General features: G+C 53.3%; 1 protein-coding gene across 5 annotated transcripts in view; it reads right to left on the bottom strand.

Moving 5' to 3' along the window:
* BMP1 (bone morphogenetic protein 1) overlaps positions 1-21,700 on the bottom strand; it is a 40,291-nt gene that overhangs the window by 8,742 nt on the left and 9,849 nt on the right. For 3 of the 5 annotated variants that reach the window (XR_008377336.1, XM_053578330.1, XM_053578331.1), the window contains exons 4-15: positions 21,449-21,566; positions 20,974-21,152; positions 20,230-20,335; positions 18,651-18,775; positions 18,009-18,124; positions 8,068-8,170; positions 6,356-6,472; positions 5,984-6,129; positions 5,650-5,845; positions 4,938-5,063; positions 4,126-4,286; positions 3,574-3,754 (exon numbers count right to left, since the gene is read on the bottom strand). Coding sequence is in view for 4 of the 5 variants with exons in the window: in XM_053578330.1 (XP_053434305.1) it covers positions 3,574-3,754; positions 4,126-4,286; positions 4,938-5,063; positions 5,650-5,845; positions 5,984-6,129; positions 6,356-6,472; positions 8,068-8,170; positions 18,009-18,124; positions 18,651-18,775; positions 20,230-20,335; positions 20,974-21,152; positions 21,449-21,566 (1,674 nt within the window). In the remaining variant the exon portion in view is untranslated. Of the gene's footprint in view, positions 1-53; positions 412-3,573; positions 3,755-4,125; positions 4,287-4,937; positions 5,064-5,649; positions 5,846-5,983; positions 6,130-6,355; positions 6,473-8,067; positions 8,171-18,008; positions 18,125-18,650; positions 18,776-20,229; positions 20,336-20,973; positions 21,190-21,448; positions 21,567-21,700 lie in introns of those variants that run through there. The other 2 variants (XM_053578333.1, XM_053578332.1) reach the window with 2 other exon arrangements.

The following is a 21,700-nucleotide window of genomic DNA, read 5'->3' as shown; positions in this document are numbered from 1 at the left end:
CTGCTTACTGGACAGACGGACAAGTGGAAAAACAGACACACGGACAAGCAGACTGCAAGAGAAAGGAGCAGGACACAGGGGTCCCTCTTTTACTTCACAATAGGAAATGTCACAGACACCATCCAAATGGGGGGGCACAGGGAAGGTCCCCCTGTCCGTGTGCAGAGGGGCAGGGGGAATGGAGAGCACCAGTTCTGTCCGGCCAGAGGGAGGCAGGCCGGGGTGGCAGAGTGGAGGCAGGGGCTGGGGGGCACCAAAGCCCCCATCCCATTCCGTCCAAGGTGAGGTTCCTGAGTAACAAAGGGTCCGGGAGGCCTGGCAGGCCTCACTGGGGGGTCCGGTTTCTTTTCTGCACTCGGAATTTGAGCTGGTGGGGGCGTCCCCGAGGGGGCTGCAGAGCTGGCCTCTTTTCTGAAACGAGAGAGAGAAGGAGAAAACGGACCCGAGGAGTGGGGGTGGAGGGCAGGGACCAAGGAGAGACAGCTGTCAAACCAGACCCAGGGCCTCCAAGGCAAGTCTGTGGGGCAGGGGAGAGGGGCAGAGGGACACACATGCAGGGCCATGTCTGGGTGCAGCCAGAGCACGGAGGGCGGGATTAGCAGTGGGGGAAGCACAGCGACAGGGATGGAGACAGAATCTATAGCAGGGAGAAGGCCTAGAGTGATGTATGGGCCAGGTATGTGGCAGGCGCAGCATCCAGGAAGGAGAAATAGGGAGCAACAGGCTCTGGGAAAGCTCCGCTCTGGCGGCTGCATCTGCAGAATGTGTCAGACACAGGCACGCACACACACACACACTCACACCTGCAGACACAACCCTGTGTGTGGTTGGACCGTCACCCAAACATGTAACACAGACATTCACCCAGCCACACACACGTGTGCATGTGGTAAGCGCCACCCACACATGCACAGACTTACATACAAATGTGGATACACACACAGCTAAGCACACGCACGTGACCACCTTCCCCCCAGGCCTGTGTGGAGGTGCATACCGGAGACACACCGTGTCCTCCCATACCCGTGAGGGAACAGGCACAGATACAAACACGGAGAGGGGCTCAGACACACACGGGAACTTGTGCACACACAGATAAAAGACGCTTATAAAGGCAGACCTGCGCACGCACTCATGTAACATACATGTGGGCACTGACTCACAGAAGCAACCAAGGTGTATGCTACAGCCACACACTCTCAGGTCTGTCTGTGGTCATTTGGGAAATGGTGTGCCCAGCATAGAGCCAGGCATGCAGGGCCAGTGTATGGATTGCAGTGGGCACCCAGAATTCCAGAGCTGAACCATGAAGTAGAAGATGTCTGTTGAAATTCTCCTGTGCCTAGTGTCCGTCAGGAGAAGGAGCCAAGGGCTGGTGCACTGGTTCCCAGAGGACCCAGCTTCTCCAACCCCGGCTCCAGTCGGCCAGATCCCTCTGACCCCCGGGTTGAGGTCCCAAGTCCTTCCCAAGTCCCCCCCACCAGAGGGGGCCTGATCAAGGGCATCAGCCCTGTAGGAATTTGGGGTGATGGGCACCACCAACCTGTCTTGTGTGTCCTGGCTGACAGCTGAGCTAGGAGCTTCAGGGGCTCAGATCATAGACTGAGCAAAGACTTCCCTGATAATATGTTCTGATCCCTACTCCATCCTCATGTTTGTACCCTAATTCCTTGTCCCATGCCTGGCACATAGTAGGGGTAAAATAACCACTTGCCAAATGAATGAATGAACAGGTTAAGTGAATGGCTGAATGAATGAGTGAGAGGAGGTGGAGGTGAATCCTAAGGAAGGCTGGTTCAGCATCTGGGGACAGGTGTGGGCAGCCTCCCCTCAGAGCCAGGGAGCAGGCTGCAAGAGGGGCAGGGTGGGGAGACGGCATGGGCCCAGGCAAGGAGATGGCACTCACCCTACAGTGCCCAAACGCCCTGGAAGGTGGCTGGGGTCAGACTGGAAGTCTTCAGGCTCTTTCTTCTCCTTCTTGGCTTAGGGTCTCTTCGATGGGTGTCCCAAAAGTCCAAACAGCCCCCCTCCTAGGGGGGGCCAGGGTCAGCTGCCCCAGGCCCTGAGGGCTCAACCAGGATGCCCACTGGCAGGGGTCCTCTGCAGGTTTCTTATGAGGCGGAGCAATGTGTGTGCGCACATGTGTGGTGTGCATGTGTGTGTGTGTCTGTGCAGGGCTGAGGGTGGGGTGGGCACAGTGTTATGCAGAAGGTGAGGGTGGAAGGCAGTAACTCCAGGCCTGACAGCTGTGAGTGCCAGTCCCCTGCCTCCTCCAAGACTGGAGCAACAGAAGGGCAGGAAGAGACGAAAGTAAGCAGGTAATGGTTTCCCTGGGGGCAGAGCCCACCCCTGAACAGGTGTTATATTCCCTCAGCCCTTTGGTGAGCACCTCCTGGGCGTCCCAGGTGGCACAGGGAAGAAAGGGATTGGTGTTGCAGGGGAGGGTCTCAGCAAGCCGTGGCCAGGGGCTGCAGGCACTTTAAGCAGAGCAGGGTGTCTGGCAGTGCCAAGCAGGGGACCAGTGCACAGGGGCAGGTGCACGCATCCAGGTGGGGCAGGCAGGGTGCAGGGTGGCCGCATGGGGGGCTTGAGGATGCAGGAGCCTGGGCGAAGGAGGGGAAAAGGAAGGCAGCGTGGACTTGGCCATGGGCATCCTGCCTTCCTGCCCACCCCGGTCTGGCCTGCCAGGCATGATGGGGTGAGGAGCCCTGGGCTGCTCCTCCATGACACCACTTTCTCTGGCCAGCCCGCTGATCCCTGGCTCTCCCCTACACTCCATTCCACAGAGCTCCTGCTGCCTCTGGAGGACCACTAGACACCTATGGCCTCATCCCAGGGTGAAGGACTAAAGGGATCATGATGCAGGGGAGGGGTCTCCTGGGCTCAGAGAGGCTGGGCAGGGGACTATTTGCTGCCACTTAGTCCACCCGAAGATGAAGCCATCCAAGGGTCAGATGAGGCCAAGGGACTGGAGCCCAAGCCTTGCATGGAGTAGTTCTCAATTCATGTATACTAACAAGGTCTGAGACCCATGCCTCTGGCCAAGGGGGCATCCAGAGGTTTTGATATAGAAGGAGGGGGGTGGCTCATGTTTCTGGAGGCCCCGCCATGAGCCTGTGTGGCTTGTGCAGGATCTTATGAGAAGTCAAGCTACTGCCAGAGAATCTGCCCCATATGGTCCAAGGCAAACACCCTCCTCTCCATCCACTTCAGGTTCTCAGCCAAACTGAGTTCCCTGTACTCAGGACCTTCCCTCTCTACAACCTTGGCTGGTGTGGACCCTCACACCTGGACCTCCCTCTCCTTCACATCTGTGTGCTTATGTCTGCCCATCCTCAGGCCCAGGCCATTATATCCCTGAGGGCTCAAGAATAACCTCTGAGGGCTCAAGAATAAAGGGAGTCAGATGCTAGAGGGGCTGGCCTGCAAGAGGGAGCCATCAGGGAGGCAGGGGGCAGACTCTGGATGCCAGGCACCATGGAGGGCTGGAGAGTACCAGGTGCAGGAGCGGGCAGAGGGGAGTCCTGTCCTCTGAGGGGAGGCAGGGCTAGGAGCTGGGGAGTCTGGGATTACCTGAGAAGAAGTGGGCCTTGAAGCCCTTTTTGGACACGGTGTTGTCAGATTTGAACTCCACGCGCATGTTGTTGTACTGGGAGGTGATAACTTCGGGCTTCTCAGAGCCACAGAACTTGCCATGCAGCTTGGAGTCAGCAGTGAGTCCACTACGCACCTCCACGAAGTCGTACTTGCACACCTGCAGAGAGCCCAGCTCTGGGACTGCCTCCTGCAGGAAGCACCCCCCCAATGCCACCCAGGGAGCTCTCTGCTGTGCACATCTTTCAGCCTCTGCTCCCCACATCAGAGCCTCCTGTGGTCCCTATGCATGCCCAAGCCTGCCCCACACTATCCCTCATTGCCCAGGCCTTCATCCCACTTGCCATAAGGCCCCTGGCCTCCACAGCCCTGCCCAAGCCCGCCGTGCTTCCCTGAATTGGGAGCAGTCTCTCCTCTTTGACATCCACAGAGCATTGCTGCCTGGACCTCTCTCGGAGGGTAGGAAGCACCCAGGCCGCGTACCCGTGCCTCACATTTTCCCACCCCTCCTCAGTCCCTGGTGGCACTTACATCGTTGCCCTCAGTCTCAAAGAAGTCAAACTGCAGGGAGATGCGGTACTGGGTGGGGGCCACCAGCTGCCAGATGCAGTTTTTGTTGGGGGGGTACTCCTTGGGCCAGCCGGGGCTGGTGATGGAGCCGTTGAGCTTGGTGAGGAATCCGCCACAGGCAGCTGGGGGGACAAGAGAAGTGGCATCATCTGAAGGGTGGTGGTGGGGTCCCTGCTGGGGCAGGGCTGGAGCTACAGCGGGGTGCAATAAGCAGGGGATAGGGGTCTATGGACTCCCACAGCCCAGCAGCCTGTGTCTTTTCCCCATGGGACAGACAGGAAGGAGGCAGGTTGAGCTGCAGTCTTCAGAGGTGAGCCTATAGGACAGTCCTAGCACACATGGGAACAGGTAAAGCTCAGGGGTACAGTAAGATGGACACAGCAAACTGGAGCCACTAGCCTGGGGGTGTTGTCACCAGCATCTCCACAGCATGCACACAGAGGCTGAAACTCAGGGCCTGTCTAAGAACAGCGGTTTCCAAATTGTGGATCAAAAGTCTTTAGTGAGTGGTGACGTCAATTAGCAGGTCAAGATCAGCATTTATAAACCATGAATAAGGATGAAAAGAAACAGAACTCAAGGCCAGAGTGCATCACACCTGGTCACAGTGTACTTTCAGGGGGTGGATGTAAAATGCATTTCTCATCCTTGAGTTATGAGGAGTACCAGGGTATCCTTCCAGCTTTCTGAGGAAGGGATCTGTCCTGGGGCATGACAAATTGTACCTGGAGGGCTGGGGAGGGAACGGGGTCGGAGGCAGTCTGGGCACTCACCCTCGCAGCGGCGCTTGTCTGGGGCCAGCTCGTACCCAGGGTCACAGCTGCACTTGTAGCTTCCCAGGGTGTTGAGGCACCGCTGCTCACAGCCCCCACGGTTAGGCCGAGAGCACTCGTCCACCTCTGCACAGGGAGGAAAGGGTGTCACAGACTCTATGCCAGGGCCTGAGTCCCTCTTCCTGCCACTGCTTGCAGGTCAAGTCCACGGTCCCTTGGGTTTCCTACAACTACCCCTCACCCTATTGCAGGTGGGGCAGTCAGCAGTGAGCCCCACTTGTCTACTCCCAGGTGGCTTAGAATCCCACGGCAGACCCTATCAAGCCTTCTTTCTGGCTGGGCCACCACTGTTTCCTGGTGCCTCTCGTGTGCCCTTCCCTGACTAAGGACCCTCCTTTCATTTCTCCTTCAATCTGTACACACAGCCTGTGACGGAGGGACTGTCACTGTGCCCATTTTGCAGATGAGGAACCGAGGCTCAGGGAGAATACCCTGCCCAAGGTACACACGCCACCTTGCTTCCTCCCTGAGCTTCTGTGGCACATTCTGCCTCTACTCATTGGATGGCCTCTTCTCCCCAGCTAGCCCTGAGCAGACCCAGGGCAGGCCCCCGGGTCTCACTAGCACCTATGTGCCTCATTGAATGTTGAAGGAATGGGTGAAGAAGGCACGGAGGAGGACTGGCCATGCAGGCAGGCAGGGGAGGAGGCACCTTTGAAAAAGTTGACGGCAAACCCAGCTTTGTTAATGGATCCGTCAGAGACGAACTTGAGCCAGAGGCGGCTGGATGTGCTCTTGATGTCGTCAGGCTTCTCATAGCCGCAGTAGCGGCCGATGAGGGTGCTACTCTCGCTGTGCCCATCTCGCACCTCCAGGTAGTCATAGGCACAGCTGTCATGGCGCTCGATCTGGGGGTCAGGGCTTGATCAGTGGAAGGGGCTCTGGCTGGCAAGGACCCACCCCTGGGGGCTCTGCAGAGAGGGCATGTCCCAGGGTGGCAACGGTATGGGAGACTCAAGTGTTGGGGCAAAGGGTCTCTGATCTACCTCAAAGGACTGGAACGTGAGGCCCACGTGGAAGCCCTCAGACACCTGGATCCGCCAGATGCAGACTTTGCTGGGCCGGTAATCATCTGGGTAGTTGGGTGACTGAATGTGGCCATTGTCTTTTTTCACATCACCCCCGCAGATGGCTTTGGAGACACAGGGTGAGGTAGGAAGGGTGCTTGGTCAGCATGCTCTGCCCTGCTTTTGAGGGCATCCCACTCCTCCAGCCCTTCCTACGTGCCCCCGCCCCAGCCCCAGCCAATCTCACGCTCTCTCTGCTTCCTCTCTGGGGACTCGCAACCTTGCCCCTCAGCTGTGTTCTAAGATGCCCAGGGATCTCATGTCCGACTTCCCCATCCCCTTCCTTAGTACCTTCGTAGACTGCAAAGAAGCCCTTTCCAACCCAGTTGCTGCTGCTGCGGAATTCAACCCAGAGGCGGCTGTCAGTAGAGACGATAGGCTCAGGGAGTTTGCCCCCGCAGAACCGGCCTGCATAGACAGCATAGATGGAGCAGCCGTGAGCCAGGAGCCAGTCCCTGCCAGAAGCCCCACCTCCCCAGGAGGTTCAGGGGCTTGGACCCTGATCTGTGGCTACCCTACGCGGTCCTAAGACACCCTCCAGCTGGCTTCCATCTGGTCCAATGTCCAACTTAGCTTTGAAGAGCCAGACACCACTTGAGGGACAGAACATGAGTCTGTTTCTAGAAGGAAAGGTGGACCATCAGATATCTGACGATACACGTCTCTTATTTACTTAAGAGAATACTGCCATCATTCCTTAACTTATCTTTTTGGTCTCCATGCAAAGAAGTAATAATTAGAAATAGACAACAGCTTTCTTTGCACATTATAAACTGCTCTCACAGCCATGTTCTTATTTGCTGAAGGTCTGGAGATGCCCCAGGACCCCAAATAAATCACCAAATCTGGGGAATGGATGTGAAAATGTCCCCTTTGACAGAGGCTTTTGGCTAAGAGTTTTCTCTTAAGTAAAAAACTCATATCCCCAAAACCCTGTTAGTGATGCTTGAAGCTATTTGTATATTGGTATATGTATAATTCACCTCAAAGTTAATGGTTTGATAAATTACATACATAGTTCATTGAAAAGGGGAGGAAACGTCCCTTTTGAAATAAAAAACCAACAAGAGTCAACACAAGAGGGTGACGCCGGCCATCTGTGGAATTCTTTGTAGTCAAGAATTGACTCGGGTTGATTTGTGTGTTCCTAATAAGGTTGGGTGTTTCCCAACTTTCAGCTAAGGGAGAGGGTGCTGGCCTAGGAATGTAAGTTATGAAAAAGCAACTGCAATCTTGGAAACACTAACACGTCTGCAGAAGGAAGTGTTGTAATGACAGCTGCTTTGAGTGACTAAAAAATATTCAAATATCAGAAACCAGGGGGAAACAGAAGGTTAGCGAGAATTTTTGGGCTGTTTTAGGGACAGACTGTGGAGGTGAAGAACAATCCTGGGTGCCTTAGGATTGTGTCTGGCTCAGAGGAAATTCATAGAGCTCCTTGGGAGGGATGAAAATACCTTCTAGGAACACCTGCCTCCCTCTGCCCTAATTCCAGGTTCATTAAAGTACCTTCTGTTCTGAAGTTTTGACCCACTTATTTGTCTCCCACTGACTCAGCCCCCGCACTCCCCACTACCAGGGACAAAGTAACCTGGGCAGACAAGGTTGGGCTGCTGTGCGCGTATGTGGCCCTCTGTGGTGAGTTAAGACAAGGGCTGGTAGGTTTATAGCAAGTCTCTTTTGAGCCAGGCTGCACTGTGGGCACCCGAAAACCAGGCCTTGCAGGCAGAGAAAATGGCAAGCCTCTGAAATCACCCAGACAAGAAAGGGAGCCTGGGGCCGTGGGGATGCACAGAACGGTCTGTCCAGATTGGGGGCAGGACTTGTCCAAAGTCACACAGCTAGTTAGTGATGTGGGCTGACTACCCCAGGACTCCTGGTTCACACCCCAGGATGTCACCCCTGGCCAGGAGCTGGGCCCTGGAGGAGCATGGAGAGTGTGGTGAGGGTAGTTTGAGAAAGAACCAGGTACAAAGCAGGCAGGGGTGGGCCAGTGCCCTTACCTCGGAGAGGCGCCTTCCTCCAGAAGCCATCTCTGACCTCCACGTAGTCATACCAGCACAGGCGACTTCGGTACAGGTCCATGGATGTGAAGTTCAGAATGATCTGGGGTGAGGGGGAAGGAAAGGGTCATGCCATGCTCTACATCTTGCCAGTCCCCGCCAGCCCCACCACCACTGGCTCCCTTTCCATCAGGTGGGTTGCCACGTAAGAGTTAGGAGGTCCTGAGAAGAAGCTCCTGGCCCAGCCTTCCTTCCCAGCTGCCTGCCAGTTGCCGTCAGCTTTTCCCCCACATGTCCCCGGGCCAGTCTGCGTGGAAGATGCACAGCCTCTCTGTTCCCCTCATAAAACACACAAGAGCCTGGGGACCCATAGAACTGCTCCCCCAGTGAGGGGCTGTTGCTTTGGTTTAAACACCCTGCTCAGCTCTCCTCATTGTCAACTTAAATCCTGTAGATTTAAGTGAGAGGGGACAGGTCTTCTCAGTAACAGGGCCCCATAACAGGGTGGCATGAGGACACTGAGGCATCTGAAATGGGATTAAGGGGTCCAAGGAGAGGCAGAGGGAAGAAAGGCCGAGTCCCCAGTGACCGCATATTTACCAAGGGCTGACTGCTGCAGGGATACTAGATCTGAATCCTGACCTCAGGGAGCTTAGGACTTAGAGGGATAAGACATACCCATAAAAACCTCTGACTCTAACCTAACAAATACAATAAGTGTAACCTGCTCTCTTGTATCTTCAATGAATCCCCCAACAATAATAAAGAAAAACAAAAACCTCTCACTCTAGTCACCTGGCCAGCCTGGTCTGAATCTCAGCTCTGTATTTCCAGCTGGGACTCCTCAGGTAAACCACCCAGCCTCCCTGACTCAGCTGTGTCTAGACTGGGGATAAAAATCTGGCCACAGGGCGGTGCCTGTGGCTCCATGGGTAGGGCACTGGCCCCATATACCGAGAGTGGCAGGTTCAAACACGGCCCCGGCCAAATTGCAACAAAAAATAGCTGGGCGTTGTGGTGGGCGCCTGTAGTCCCAGCTACTCAGGAGGTTCAGGCAAGAGAATCGCGTAAGCCCAAGAGTTGGAGGTTGCTGTAAGCTGTGACGCCACAGCACTCTACCGAGGGCGATAAAGTGAAACTCTGTCTCTACAAAAAAATTCCAGCCACATTGAATGCCAGGTACTGTCTATTCTAAGTACCTGTGTCAGGCTCTCAGCATAGCAAGTGCTCAGCTGAAGCAGGAGGAATGGCTGACACCTTGGTAAGGACCAATTTGCCTCAGCAGATGGGCATTTCAGAAGAGAAAGGGCATTCTTCTCAGGGCAGAAACCACTTCCTTGGTAGCTTCCAGAGTAAGCCCAAAGCCTATTGTATATTCAGAGCTCCGTCAGAGATCCCAAGGAAGTGTTTTGTGTGGAGACTGGACAGGTGAGGGGTCTCCTGCTAGGGGAAGGGGACAGGAGGTATGCCTCCCCTCTACCTTCATGGAGAGTTAGAGGCAGACAGAGCAGAGGCCAGGATGAAACAGACTCCAAGGCGGTGCCGCCAACAGCTGTCTATAGCCAGGGTCAGAGCTGTGGCTGGTCTGGTTGTTGCTATGGAGCTGGACAGAGTCTCATCACCCTACCATTTCTCTTTTTAGAAAAGGACGAAACATGCTCCTAGCGGAAGTGGCCAGGGGCAGGCAGGCACATGGCTTCCAAGCAAATTGGCAGAGTATCCCTTCAAGCCTCCTTCCATAGTTCCTCCACTCTCACCCTCCACTTCTCTGTTGCACTCACCCTCAGTGCCTGTACTCAGATAGCCAGAAGTGGAGGGGAGGGAACTATGTTACCATGCTGCCTCGGACCTGCCTCGTCTCACAGAGAATTCAAGACCATTTGGCTGCACTGGGTACATGGTGCTGCCAGGCATACTTCTGCACCCCTCCTCTCAACCTGCCCCTTTCCTCTTCCCCGTTGGTCATGGCCCCACCAGCATCTTTTTCTGAGATTAATCCAATAATCCCTGCCTTTGTCTCTGCCCCCCACCACAGCAACCAGAGCAGATCGTTTTTTTTTTTTTTGAGACAAAGTCTTCCTATGTTGCCCTTGGTAGAGTGCTGTAGCATCACAGCTGACAGCAATTTCAAACTCTTGCGCTTAAGCAATTCTCTTGCCTCAGCCACCCAAGTAGCTGGGACTACAGGTGCCTGCCATAATACCCGGCTTTTTTTTAGAGATGAGGTCTCACGCTGGCTCAGGCTGTCTTGAACTCTTAAACTCAGGCAATCCACCCACCTGGGCCTCCGAGAATGTTAGGATTATAGCCACAACCCTGGCCCAGAGCAGACCTTTATGATGTAAATTGGATCCCATCTCCCCTCTGCCCCAAATCCTTTAATGCTCAAAACTTAAGAATAATGTCTCAAGTCTTCACCATACCCTCCAAGGCCATTATCATCATCATCTGGCCCCATGATCTCTTGGACCTCACTTTCTATTCTTTCTTCTTTGCCTACTTGGCTTGGGCCACATAGATTTTACTGGTTCTCAAATACACCAAGCCTGTTACTACCCTGGGGATTTTGCACTTGCTGCCTTGAAAGCTCTCCCTAGCTCCCTGTCTGGTGTGCTCCCTCACTTCTGCCCATTTCTGCTTCCCAGATCATCTTGCATGAAACAGTACCCACCCTCACTGCTGACTTCCTCCCTAACACTCACCTCCATGTGACCTACTGCACATTAACTTGTTTATCGTCTCTCTTTCCTCACACCAAGATGTAAAGCACGTGAGGGCAAGGCTTCTATTTCATTTGTTGTAGAGTCCTCAGCACATGGCATGTAGTGATTTCTTGAGCAGAACTTTGCTTTAGATATCTACTCTATAGGTATACTTGCTCAGGTGCATGCAGATGGAAGTTTAATTTAGTATAGCATTGTTATAATAATGCAACCTTGGAAAAAAATTAACAACCATCAATACAGAATTTCAGGGGGCAACTGAATAATTAAATTAAGGGAAATTAACAGGGAATTCTAAGTAGCCATAAACATGACTGAGACAGGTCTATGTGTGCTGACATAGAGAATGACCACAGTTTATTGTTGAGTGCGCAACATGTTGCAGAAGACCACACGTGTGCTCGCACAATTCCTCTTTGTCTGGTATGTATATGCATACAGACCACATGCTCACATACATTTGCACACCTAGAAGGGTCTTGGAGAACACACTAAAGTATTACCAAGGCCTAGTCCCCTCTGAAGAGTGAGATTTGGAGAAGAATCAAGGGGGAAATGTTCACTTTTTACTTTATGTATTTCTAGATTGTTCAAATATTTTACAACACACACGATGTCTTTATATCTAATAAACAACAAAAACACCTTTAAAAGAGTTGCTGGGTGGAAGAGGGATGCAGAGGGCTGAATGGGGACATTCTGGCTCCTAAATTTCCACCCTTCACTGATACTTCCCTGGGGCCTGCCAACCAATTCTGCTCAGCAGCTCTGCTAAGAACAAGCGCCCACTTTCCTTTCATCTTCAAAAGCAACCCCGGCTCTGCCCAGGGAGTATGAATTCGACCCACTGATGAAGAAACCACACACCCAGCTGGTGGAACCCAGAAGGGCCCACCCAAGACCTCCTAAGGGGTAGGAGGAACTGGAGGTCACCTCACTCAGAAGAGACCTGCGCTGGCAGTTGGGGCATCTTACGGGGAGGCGCAGTGATAGTTATATTGAGACCGGAGGTGTCTAATTAAGAGTTGTGCCGACTTCTGTCATGTGGACACAGCTGTGCTCTGGTGTCAGGGGCACTGCCCTTTGCCAAAGAAAACTTGGCCAGCTCCAGCACTTCCTGGCTGGTGGCTTTGGGCCTGTGGCTCAGCTTCTTTGAGCCTCTGTGTCTTTGTCTGAAAACTGGAGGTGATCACGATGATTCCACTGGGGAGTTGGTGGGACTAAATGCAATACAGGGTGGAGAGTGTCTCACTGTGCCTGTGTGTGAGAGGTATCCTGAATGCCTGTTGCACGCACTCCAGGTAGGACACCTTGCTTCCCATCTTAGGCGGGAGCCACTCCATGCTGGCTAAGCACGTTTTCCCTCGGTGATTCATCATGTGGTTCCAGTCTGACCTTGCTGTACACTCTGAGGTGTGTTGTCAAATTCCTCTGTGCCTTCATTTCCTCATTTGTAAGAGGGTAATGGTAAGAATATCTACCTCACAGGGCTTAGGGGAATCAAATTAATGTGTGCAAAGTTTACAAAAGTGTCTGGCTCACAGCAAGCACTCAATAAATGTGAACTTCATGATTAGATTTGAGTTGGCCAAAGACATCCTGATGCTTGAAATGGTCCAGATCAGAATCCTGGAAGTAGAGGCAGACGAGCTGCCTGGGGAACACAACCAGGGTCTCCATGTTTACATGGTTAGGAAGAGAGGAAGGAAGAGCCAGCCAACACTGGTTGATTCCCACTGTGCTAGGTACTACTCTAAGAATGTTATGTATATTAATTGGTTTAATCCTCATATCAACCCCAGAAGGGAGGTATGATCATTAGCTATTTTATAGAGGGGGAAACAAAGGCACAGAGAGGTTAAACAGCTTCCCTGAGACCACACAGCTAAGAGGCAAACCCAGGCGCTGGCTCTTCAGCCTACACCCTTCAGCTCTACTCTGGGGAACCTCCCTGGGCTGCCAGCCACTTCTGCTCAGCAGCTGTGTTAAGAACACTTTCCCTGTACCCTATGAGCCTCATGCTCTTTAGCACCCCAGAAGCAGGGACTTAGGGGAGGGTCCAGCACAAGCTCATCATAGTCACTGTGGCCTGGCTGGGGTACAGGAGATGGGAGTCAGGGAAGGTGTTACAGAGGCAGCGGCAGAACTTGGGTTGGACCTGGAAGAGCAGGCAGGCGGCCAGAAGGCAGGGGTGGGAATGAGGGTGGATACTGCCAGCTCCAAAAGTTCTTATCTTCTTGGCTCCTCTGCGGTGTGTGATCTGCTGACCGTCATCCCCTGCCCAAAGCATGCTCCTCCTCCTAAAGGCTCTGCTTCGTGGCTAGTCCTCTCTGGGCCAGCTGCTAATTATGTGAGTGTGGGCTTGCAGAGAGGTCCCCTCGCCTGTTGGCATGCCCACATGTGTGACTTACAGGTGAGATTTACCTGCCACACAGACTTCTGACAATAAACTGAGGACTGGAAGGAAGTGAAAAACAACCTCTCCGCTGCCAAAATAGATGCCAAAGTCCATCTGCTAACCCAGGTGGCTTTATGTAAGGTTTACTGTTGAAAGACCATAGACTTTGGAGTCTGAATGCCTGTTTTCATCACTACTACCTGGTGAACTTGGGCAGATTTTCTCAGGTGCTTTGAGCCTCAACCCTCTTTTCTGTACATTAGGGATAATAACACCTGAGCTGTAAAATTGTTGTGGGGAATAAGGACATTATGGGTGTAAAGAGGCCTAACAACAGAATGGCCGTTATCTTTTCTGTGACACCAGCCTCTTCGGACTCCCTGACTCCGCAGGCCTTTCACAGTTTATCCCGTCTGAGATTCACTTACAACTCTATAGCTTCAGCCAGGACCACAGACAGTTTTTGCTTTATGGATTACTACAACCATGCATTGATTAACCTGGAATTTTTTTTTTTCATGCAATCATCTAGTTTATTCAATCCATTTATAATGTCTGTATTGCCTTCTTTTTTTTTTTTTTTTTATTTGTTGGGGATTCATTGAGGGTACACTAAGCCATAACCTGGAATTTTTATCCCCAACCTACTTTCTCTCCCTGCAGCTCCAGGTAAAATTCTGAAAAAGGTTGGGAGTTTTCTGGGAATGATGTGAGGAGAAGAGTCCAAGGCACAGAGAGGCTCCTGGGGTAAGGCCATGTGTCTGCTAGAGAGATGAGAGCCAGCCAGTGTCAGCCAGGAACAGCAGGAAGGACACCAACCCTGACCAAGTTGCCATATCTCTGCCAGCTGAGTAAAACTCCTGAACAGGGGAGAAAGCAGCACTGCTCCTGGCTCTGTGATCCTCGGGGCTAGACCTTGTGTACCTGGACATCCTCAGTGCCGGGCCCAGTGCTGGGCACACAGCAGGCATTGGGTTTGCTGAAGAGCACTAACATAATTGTTGAAATGCAATAGGGCGTTAGAAAACACATGGTTTTGCAATCAGACTTTTGTGCCATTACCCAGTTCTATGTAATCTTGGGCAAGTTACTGAATTTTTCCAGGTCTGTTTTCTTAACACGCAAACTGGGGATAACATTGGTACCTGGCCTATAACGTTGTTGTGCTAAATAAAAGATACACATAAATAACTTAACACATGCCTGCTCAATCATTTGCTCAATAATTGTTAAATATTATTGTTATTTTTTAGAGACAGGGTCTCACTCTGTCAACTAGTAAGAGAGCAGTAAGCTATGATCACATCACTGCAAGCTTGAACTTCTGACCTCAAGCAATCCTCCACTTCAGCCTCCTGAGTAGCTGGGATTACCATGAACAGCTAATTTCTTAAAATTTTTTTGTAGAGATAGGATCTCGCTATATTGCCCAGGCTGGTCTGGAACTCCTGGCCTCAAGTGATCTTCCCACTTTGACCTCCCAAAATGCTGGGATTATAGGCATGTTAGCTATTATTATTATCTGTAGGTAAGATTTCTAAAGGCTGAAGTCATTAGGGTCCCCAGGAGAGGAATGAAGAAAGCCAGAGCAAGGCCAGAACAAAACAGCAAAAAGGATTGTAATTTTTTTTTTTTTTTTTTTGCAGTTTTGGCCAGGGCTGGGTTTGAACCCACCACCTCTGGCATATGGGGCCAGCGCCCTACCCCTTTGAGCCACAGGTGCCGCCCAATTTTTTTTTTTTTTTTTAAAAAGATGTGGCTTCACTCTGCTGCCCAGGCTGGAGGACAGTGGCATGATCATAGCTCATTGAAGCCTTGAAATCCTGGGTTCAAGCAATCCTCCCACCTGGGCCTCCCAAAGTGCTAGAATTACAGGTGTGAGCCACCTAAGTCAGTATTGCAGTTTCTTTTTGCAGTTTTTGGCCAGGGCTGGGTTTGAACCCACCACCTCTGGTATATGGGGCTGGCGGCCTATTCCTTGAGCCACAGTCACCACCCTTTTTTTTTTGTTGTTGTTGAGCCAGAGCCTCAGCTGTTGCTCTGGGTGGAGTGCTATGGCATCACAGCTCACAGCAACCTCCAACTCCTGGGCTTAAGCGATTCTCTTGCCTCAGCCTCCCAAGTAGTTGGGACTACAGGAGCCCGCCACAATGCCCGGCCATGTTTTAGTTGTAGTTGTCATGGTTTGGCAGGCCCTGGCTGAATTCGAACCCGCCAGCTCTGGTGTACGTGGCTGGTGCCTTAGCTGCTTGAGCTATAGGCGCTGAACCAGTATTGCAGTTTTTAAGTGAGAGTCAGAAAAAGAATAAGAGGGATGGCTTCATTTTCTAGGGAAGAAAGCATAACATCAACTAAGAGGGATGATAGATCCCTCAACTCAATAAAAATCTGTGGACCTGATTTTTGATCTTGTCTGTCCTGAAGAATGATCTTCAAATTACAAAATATAGAAATAAGCATTGTTTGGAAAGGAAGTACAGAAACTCAGTAAAGTAGAAGGCAGAGAGTTGATTAGCACCTCTATACTGGCTTTTGTCTCCAGACTCACAAATGACATCAGAGGACAAATAACTTGCAGATGTGATCAGTGTGTGTAATCTTGAGAACCCAGAGCAAAAGCTTTCTCAGTCTTCACAGGGCGTGTGCGTGTTGGGAAGGGGGTTAGGAGTGGAATCTGGAAATTCCAAACCACTGAACTGAAGGGACGATCCCCAATTAAACAGATGTGACCATATAGAAAAGAAACACTTGATTACTAGGAGCCACTCTGGGTTCACTGGAAATAAGGCATGTCAAACAAATTTGTCTTTCTTTTTAAAAGGGATTTTATCAGCAAATATAATCTGGCAAGGCAGTCCATCTTAGTACTGGTCATTTACTAACCACTTCCTCAGCTACACATGGAAAGATGACAAAGGTGTGGTCTCAAAAGGAACACACCTCTCTGTCAACAGTTGGTGACCTGTGGCTGAATGGTAATGACATGAAGTGATGTCATAGCTGGTGGAATAACTCTGCCCAAAGCCTGCAGATTAACAGACCAAGGTCCACTGGGAGGGAGATCTTGGATTTGCTTTGGTTGGTGTGCTGTTCAACATTTCTGTCAAAAACCAGAGTGAAGACCCAGAAGGCGTGCTTATCAAGCAAGCTCCTGGCAGAGTGAGAGGGACGGCTACCTGCAGATGGTAGGATTCTGTTTCAGAACCATCTTGAGAGAAAAGTGGGAATGAACACTATAACCAATAATAAAATGCAACCCAGCCAGGGGCTGTACTGATGCATTAAATACCATGTTCCAAAGGGAACAAGAAAAATAAAAAGGACACGGAAGGTCCAGGGTTGGTGGAGTAGTCCCGACTACATGTGAAAGGCCTGTGGATGATATAAGAAGCCATGAGGATGGCCTTTCCATGTTAGGAGGGCTGGCATGGACAGGGAGTTCAGTTATTCTGAATTGCTCTTGAGGGAAGTACCAAGGGAAGTGGGAGGCTTCAGGAAAGATAGACTTTGTAACATTAAGAGTTAGCCAGAGAACAGAATGGAATATTCTGAAAGTAGTATGCCCCTCGTCACCTTAAGTATTCAAACAGGGCCAATCAATCATACAGTGGGACACTGGACCAGATAGGCGTGGGGGCCCTTCCTTTGCTCAGCAGGCAGGGAAAGTTTGCCAGAGGTCAGATCTGAGCTACACCGTGAGGATGGGGATAGCTTCAACCCCCTCCCATCCTTTGCCCAAAGCTAGCCCCATGGTGGCAGCAAGCGTGAGAACCAGGAGCTTCTCATAAGGTGAGAGGGCTGAGGTGGAGGCTGAGATTCCTCTCTGGATCAGAACTTGTACAGCAGGTGACAGGCAGAGGGAGAAGAAATGGGATGGCATGGCAGAGGGCTGGGCTCAGAAAATCAGGTCCACGTGGCAAAGAGTGGAGGGTCCTGTCGAGCATAAGAGGAGGAAGGGAGGAAAGGAAACTGCTCAGGATGATCCCCTTGCAAGCATTTGCGTCATTCCTTAATGGTCAGAGAGCCTGGCCCAAGTCCTGATGAGACAGGTGAGGGCACCAAGGACCTGGGCCAAGCAGTTTACTTAAGACCACAGGGGCAAGACGGGGACCCTGCACCCTCACTCCTTGTCCTGGGGCAAGTTACTTAACCTTCCGGTGCCTCAGTTCCACCTCTGTAAAAAGACATAGGGTCTCTGCAAGAATTAAGAAAGCTATTATATGAAAAGCACTTAGAAAAGCGCTCAAGAATTGGATAATGAGGCTCAGTGCCTGTAGCTCAGCGGCTAGGGCACCAGCCATGTACACTGGTGCTGGAGGGTTCGGATCCAGCCTGGGCCTGCCAAACAACAATGACAACTACAACCAAAAAATAGCTGGGCATTGTGGCAGGCGCCTGTAGTCCTAGCTAGTTGGGAGGCTGAGACAAGAGAATCACTTAAGCCCAAGAGTTTGAGGTTGTTGTAACCTATGATGCCTCAGCACTCTACCCAGGGCGACATAGTGAGACTCTGTCTCAAAAAAAAAAAGAATTGGATAATGAAAACAAACCAGTGCAGTAAGGGTGCGCAGTAAATGCTATCTACAAAGCAGCGCTAATTTAGTTACTGGTGGAGAGAGAGCTGTGACCTGCTGGGAGCCTCTCCTCGCTGCAGACTGTGGGCTTAATGGGTTTATGATAACCAGGTAGGTCATCGGCATCCATGCTGAGCCCCACTGTGAGAAGCCCCCCAGCCAGGGCTCCGGATAGGGAGGTGATATGTTCTACTCCACTCGGGCTCGTGGCAGAGGAGAGGCTCAGAGGCCCAAGACAGCAGTTACCTTCTCCCCAGGTGTGACGGAGATGCGCCAGATGCAGTGCATGTGGGCGGAGTAGCCGTTGGGGTACTCAGGGGAGGAGAAGTTTCCTGTGCTGTCTTGCAGGGTCTCTCCGCAGGCTGTCAAGGAAAGGGAATAACTGGGTGTCCGGCAGTGGGCGCTGTGTCCCCTCACCCTCTGGCTCACTCACCCCTGGGCCCTGGCTTCCCTCCAGGGAGAGAAGAATGGCTGAAGTGGGGGGTGTCTGTGATAGTCTTGTCCCTTTAAGATCCACCCCCTCTTGCTCACATCCACACACACACCACCCCACCTCCGGCCTGGCGCTGCCAGGGTAACGATGCCCTGTTGTCAAGGCAACATGGGTTCCAGAGTTAAGGTCAAGCTCCTCTGGTGGGCCTCCTCAGTAGTGCCACTCCCTCGAACTGCTCTGTTCTCCATGTTCTGCGCCACTGCTCTCCTGCTCCAGGACCCTCAAAAGGGGGTGGCTCAGTGTGTCGCCATACCTGACCCTGGCCCCAGTTTGGTTCCTTAACTTGGATGTGTCCCCTCCCCACAACACCATCCTCTAAGATGGGCAGCTGAACCTGCTGGTGGCCTCTGTCTCCTTCGGGCCCCGCACCCCACCTGTCCTTGCCCTGCCCCAACCTGGGCACTTGTAGAGCTTGCGGGCCTGGGCAATGTCCCCTTTGCTGAGCCGGGTCCTCTGGCCAATGGGAGGTTTCACCCCATTCACCTCATACTTGGGGACAATGGTGTCCAGGAAGATGCCCCTGAGGAGGGAAAGTAAGGGGAGAGTGAGAATCTAAGGGCAGGTGGGCAAGGGAGGGGGTATCGTGCCTGTCTGCACCCACAGGTCGCGACCCTGCCAGAGCCCAGACATTCCTCAGCAGGGTCAGGGAAGGGTGGAGACATCTCACCCTGTCATTACGCTGCCCACTGACCAGCAGCCACCCTGCTCCGTGGCAGCCACACCAGGGAGCCAAGGGGAGCCCCGGGAACGCTTGGGAGGTCAGGGACACAGGCCCAGGATGCCCTGAGGGCCCCGTGGGGCCCCAGCTTAGGCTGGCCAGCCCCAGGGGAGCTACACAGCTCTAGCCCTACACCTCTCCAGCCCTGCCCAGCCCTCTGCTACAGCCTCTCATGCCAATTTAGCCCAGCCTGAGCTCCCAGGACTGCCCAGGGCCAGATCTTCACCCTGCTGGCACAGGCTATGTCTGATGACATCAGGAACAAGGCCAAAGGGCAGGCTCCACTAGACCAGACTCTGGGGACAGCCCCACCAGTCTCAGTCCATCAGTGTCTCCTGTGCCCCCAGGTCCTCCCTGCTACATCCCAGTGTTTCCATCTGGGAGAAGCAGGAAGATGGGGAAGCAGGCTGCCCTCCCCCTCCCCAGGGCCCCTGACTCACACCCAGCTGGGTGGAACACAGCAGGGGGCGGGGTGGGATTTGGTGGGTAAGGAGGGCTTCGTGGGTGTGGGATGGAATGACCTCATCGCCTTTCCTTGGTCTGTGTTCCCACAGGTCTGCAGGCAGGGAGAGTGGGTCTGGTGGGAGCACTGGGGAGGGGGAGGCACTGTCTGGGACAAGGCAGTGGATAAGGAAAGAGCCAGGCATGGGAGAGGCCAGGCCGTGGGGGCGGAAGAGTCAGCACTGAACATGCTCCACGAAGAGGAGCAAGGGCAGGGGAGGTCAGGCCTCCAACTAGGGGGTTCTGGCTGTGACTTCTGGGAACCCAGGCAGGGGGTGAGTGAGGAGAGTGTGCTTGGGAGCTGGGGACAAGAGTCATTCCAGCGCAGGGGTCAGGCTTTGTCCAAATGGGCCAATTATAAAAAGGCAGATGACTGATTAGCAAAGGATGCTTCCCTTTGCAGAATAAGTCAGAAAAGTGTACCCTGTCCAGCTGACAGATAAGAGGAACACACAGCCTCCTCGGGGCTGGTACAGTTTGGGGGCTGCCCTTCACTGCCTGGCTTGCAGAGCAGTAGGATCTCAGCCTCCTTAGCCAGGGTCCCTGGTTGTGCATAGCACTGGGCCCTGCCACAGACAGACCCACCAACGGAGAGGACAGCAATGGTGGGGCAGCACCCACTGACCCTGTGCTGTAGGGCTACAGCCACCCAGAGGGCCACACTGGTTCTTGGCTAGTATGGACTGGGAGACAGAAAAAGAACAGTCTGCAGAGGGCAGGGCAGGTGCCCAGCAGAGGCCTGGGCCTGCTCTCACCTGGAGAACGTGTTTCGGGCATAGTGCATGATGCTGTCAAAGTCATAGGTCTCCCCGAGGGATTCCACCTCCTGGACCTCCATCTTCAAGAAGTTATACTCCTGTCCTGCGGAGAGGGGAGAGGGTGTGGGGAGGGTGAGGTAGGGCTATGCAGGAATGGGCTCCTCCCCGTGCCTGAGAGGCCCCCAACCTGAGGGTCTGGGGAGGTTCTCTAGAAGACTCCTGTGCAGCAGACAGCCTTGTGATGGAGGGCTGAAGGCTCAGGGAATAGCAGGAAGCATCTATTTCTAGAACCACAGCCAAGAAGGGAGCAGTGAAAAGGGAAAGAGGGGAGAGCAGGGAGGGAGGGGACAAGGACAGCAAGCAGAGACGAGAGAAAACCCCTCAGAGCACAGACCAGGCAGAAGACAGAGCTGGGAACAGCAAGAGTGACAGGCCTGAGGCAGCACCCAGGACAGGATGAGCCCCACTATGCCCCAGCCCCTGGGTTTAGCTGCCCAGGATGTTCCAGCGTCCCAAAGGAGCTCCACAGCTGACATGGGATGCCTGAGCTGCCTCTGGCTGGAGGAGCTGCCTCAGGGACAAGCTCTGATCAGCCCAGGCTATGGGCAGCACGGAGAGGCTTGGCCAGCTGACCCAGGGTGATGGCTGGAAGGGGTAGCTCCCACTGCCACCAAGGGCTCTAGGAGTAGAGACTGGGGTGGGAGTCACCTAACGAGGTGGGCACCGAAGTGAAGTGCCTACCTGGCTGGATGTTCTCACGCACAATGGAGACATGGCGGTCCCGGTCGGGCCGCGTGTGCTCATGCCAGAAGCCGATGACATGGCCCAGTTCGTGGACCACGATGCCGAACTTGTCACAGTTCTTGCCAATGGAGATGGCCTGGGGGCCCCCACCACGGCGACCCACGTAGGAGCAGCACCTGGAGGGCGGGGCCAGCTCAGGGGGGCGGTCCCGAGCTGGGGGAGTGCATCCACTCAGGGGCCGGGCCAGGCTGCCGGTGGGCAGGGGAGTGGAGGGAAGGGCAGGGCCCTGAGCACCGAATGCCCAGGCTGTGTGCCGGAGGTCATGGCCACATCCAGGGGCAGTTCCTGTGCCCACAGCAGGAGGGGAAGGACAGAGAAAGGGCTGTGCCCAGCTGGGGGCAGAGGCAGTGCCCAGGGCAGAACCTGGTTGGGGCAATGGCCAAGAAGATAGTGCCCAGGGTTCCCTGCTCACCCGCAGGGTCGAAAGGTGAAGACAATATAGCTGTCCTCATCTGTGCGCTCCAGGAAGGTGACACAGGTGTGCTTCTCCCAGTGCCTCATGGCCTGCCGGAAGACTGCCCTCTGGCTGCCTGCCGGGAGGAAGGAAGCCAGGCTGCCACAGCATCCAGGCGGGCCCACCTCCGCCCAGCGCTGTGGAGCTGCAGACATTGTGAGAGCAGACTGTCCTGAGAGGAACTGAGGACAGACAGGCTGGAGGCAGCAA

The sequence above is a fragment of the Nycticebus coucang genome, chromosome 24 (assembly GCF_027406575.1).
Source record: "Nycticebus coucang isolate mNycCou1 chromosome 24, mNycCou1.pri, whole genome shotgun sequence".
NCBI classification, from domain to species: domain Eukaryota; kingdom Metazoa; phylum Chordata; class Mammalia; order Primates; family Lorisidae; genus Nycticebus; species Nycticebus coucang.
Note: the sequence above shows the minus strand (reverse complement) of the source record. Positions and strands in the feature narration are given on the sequence as shown.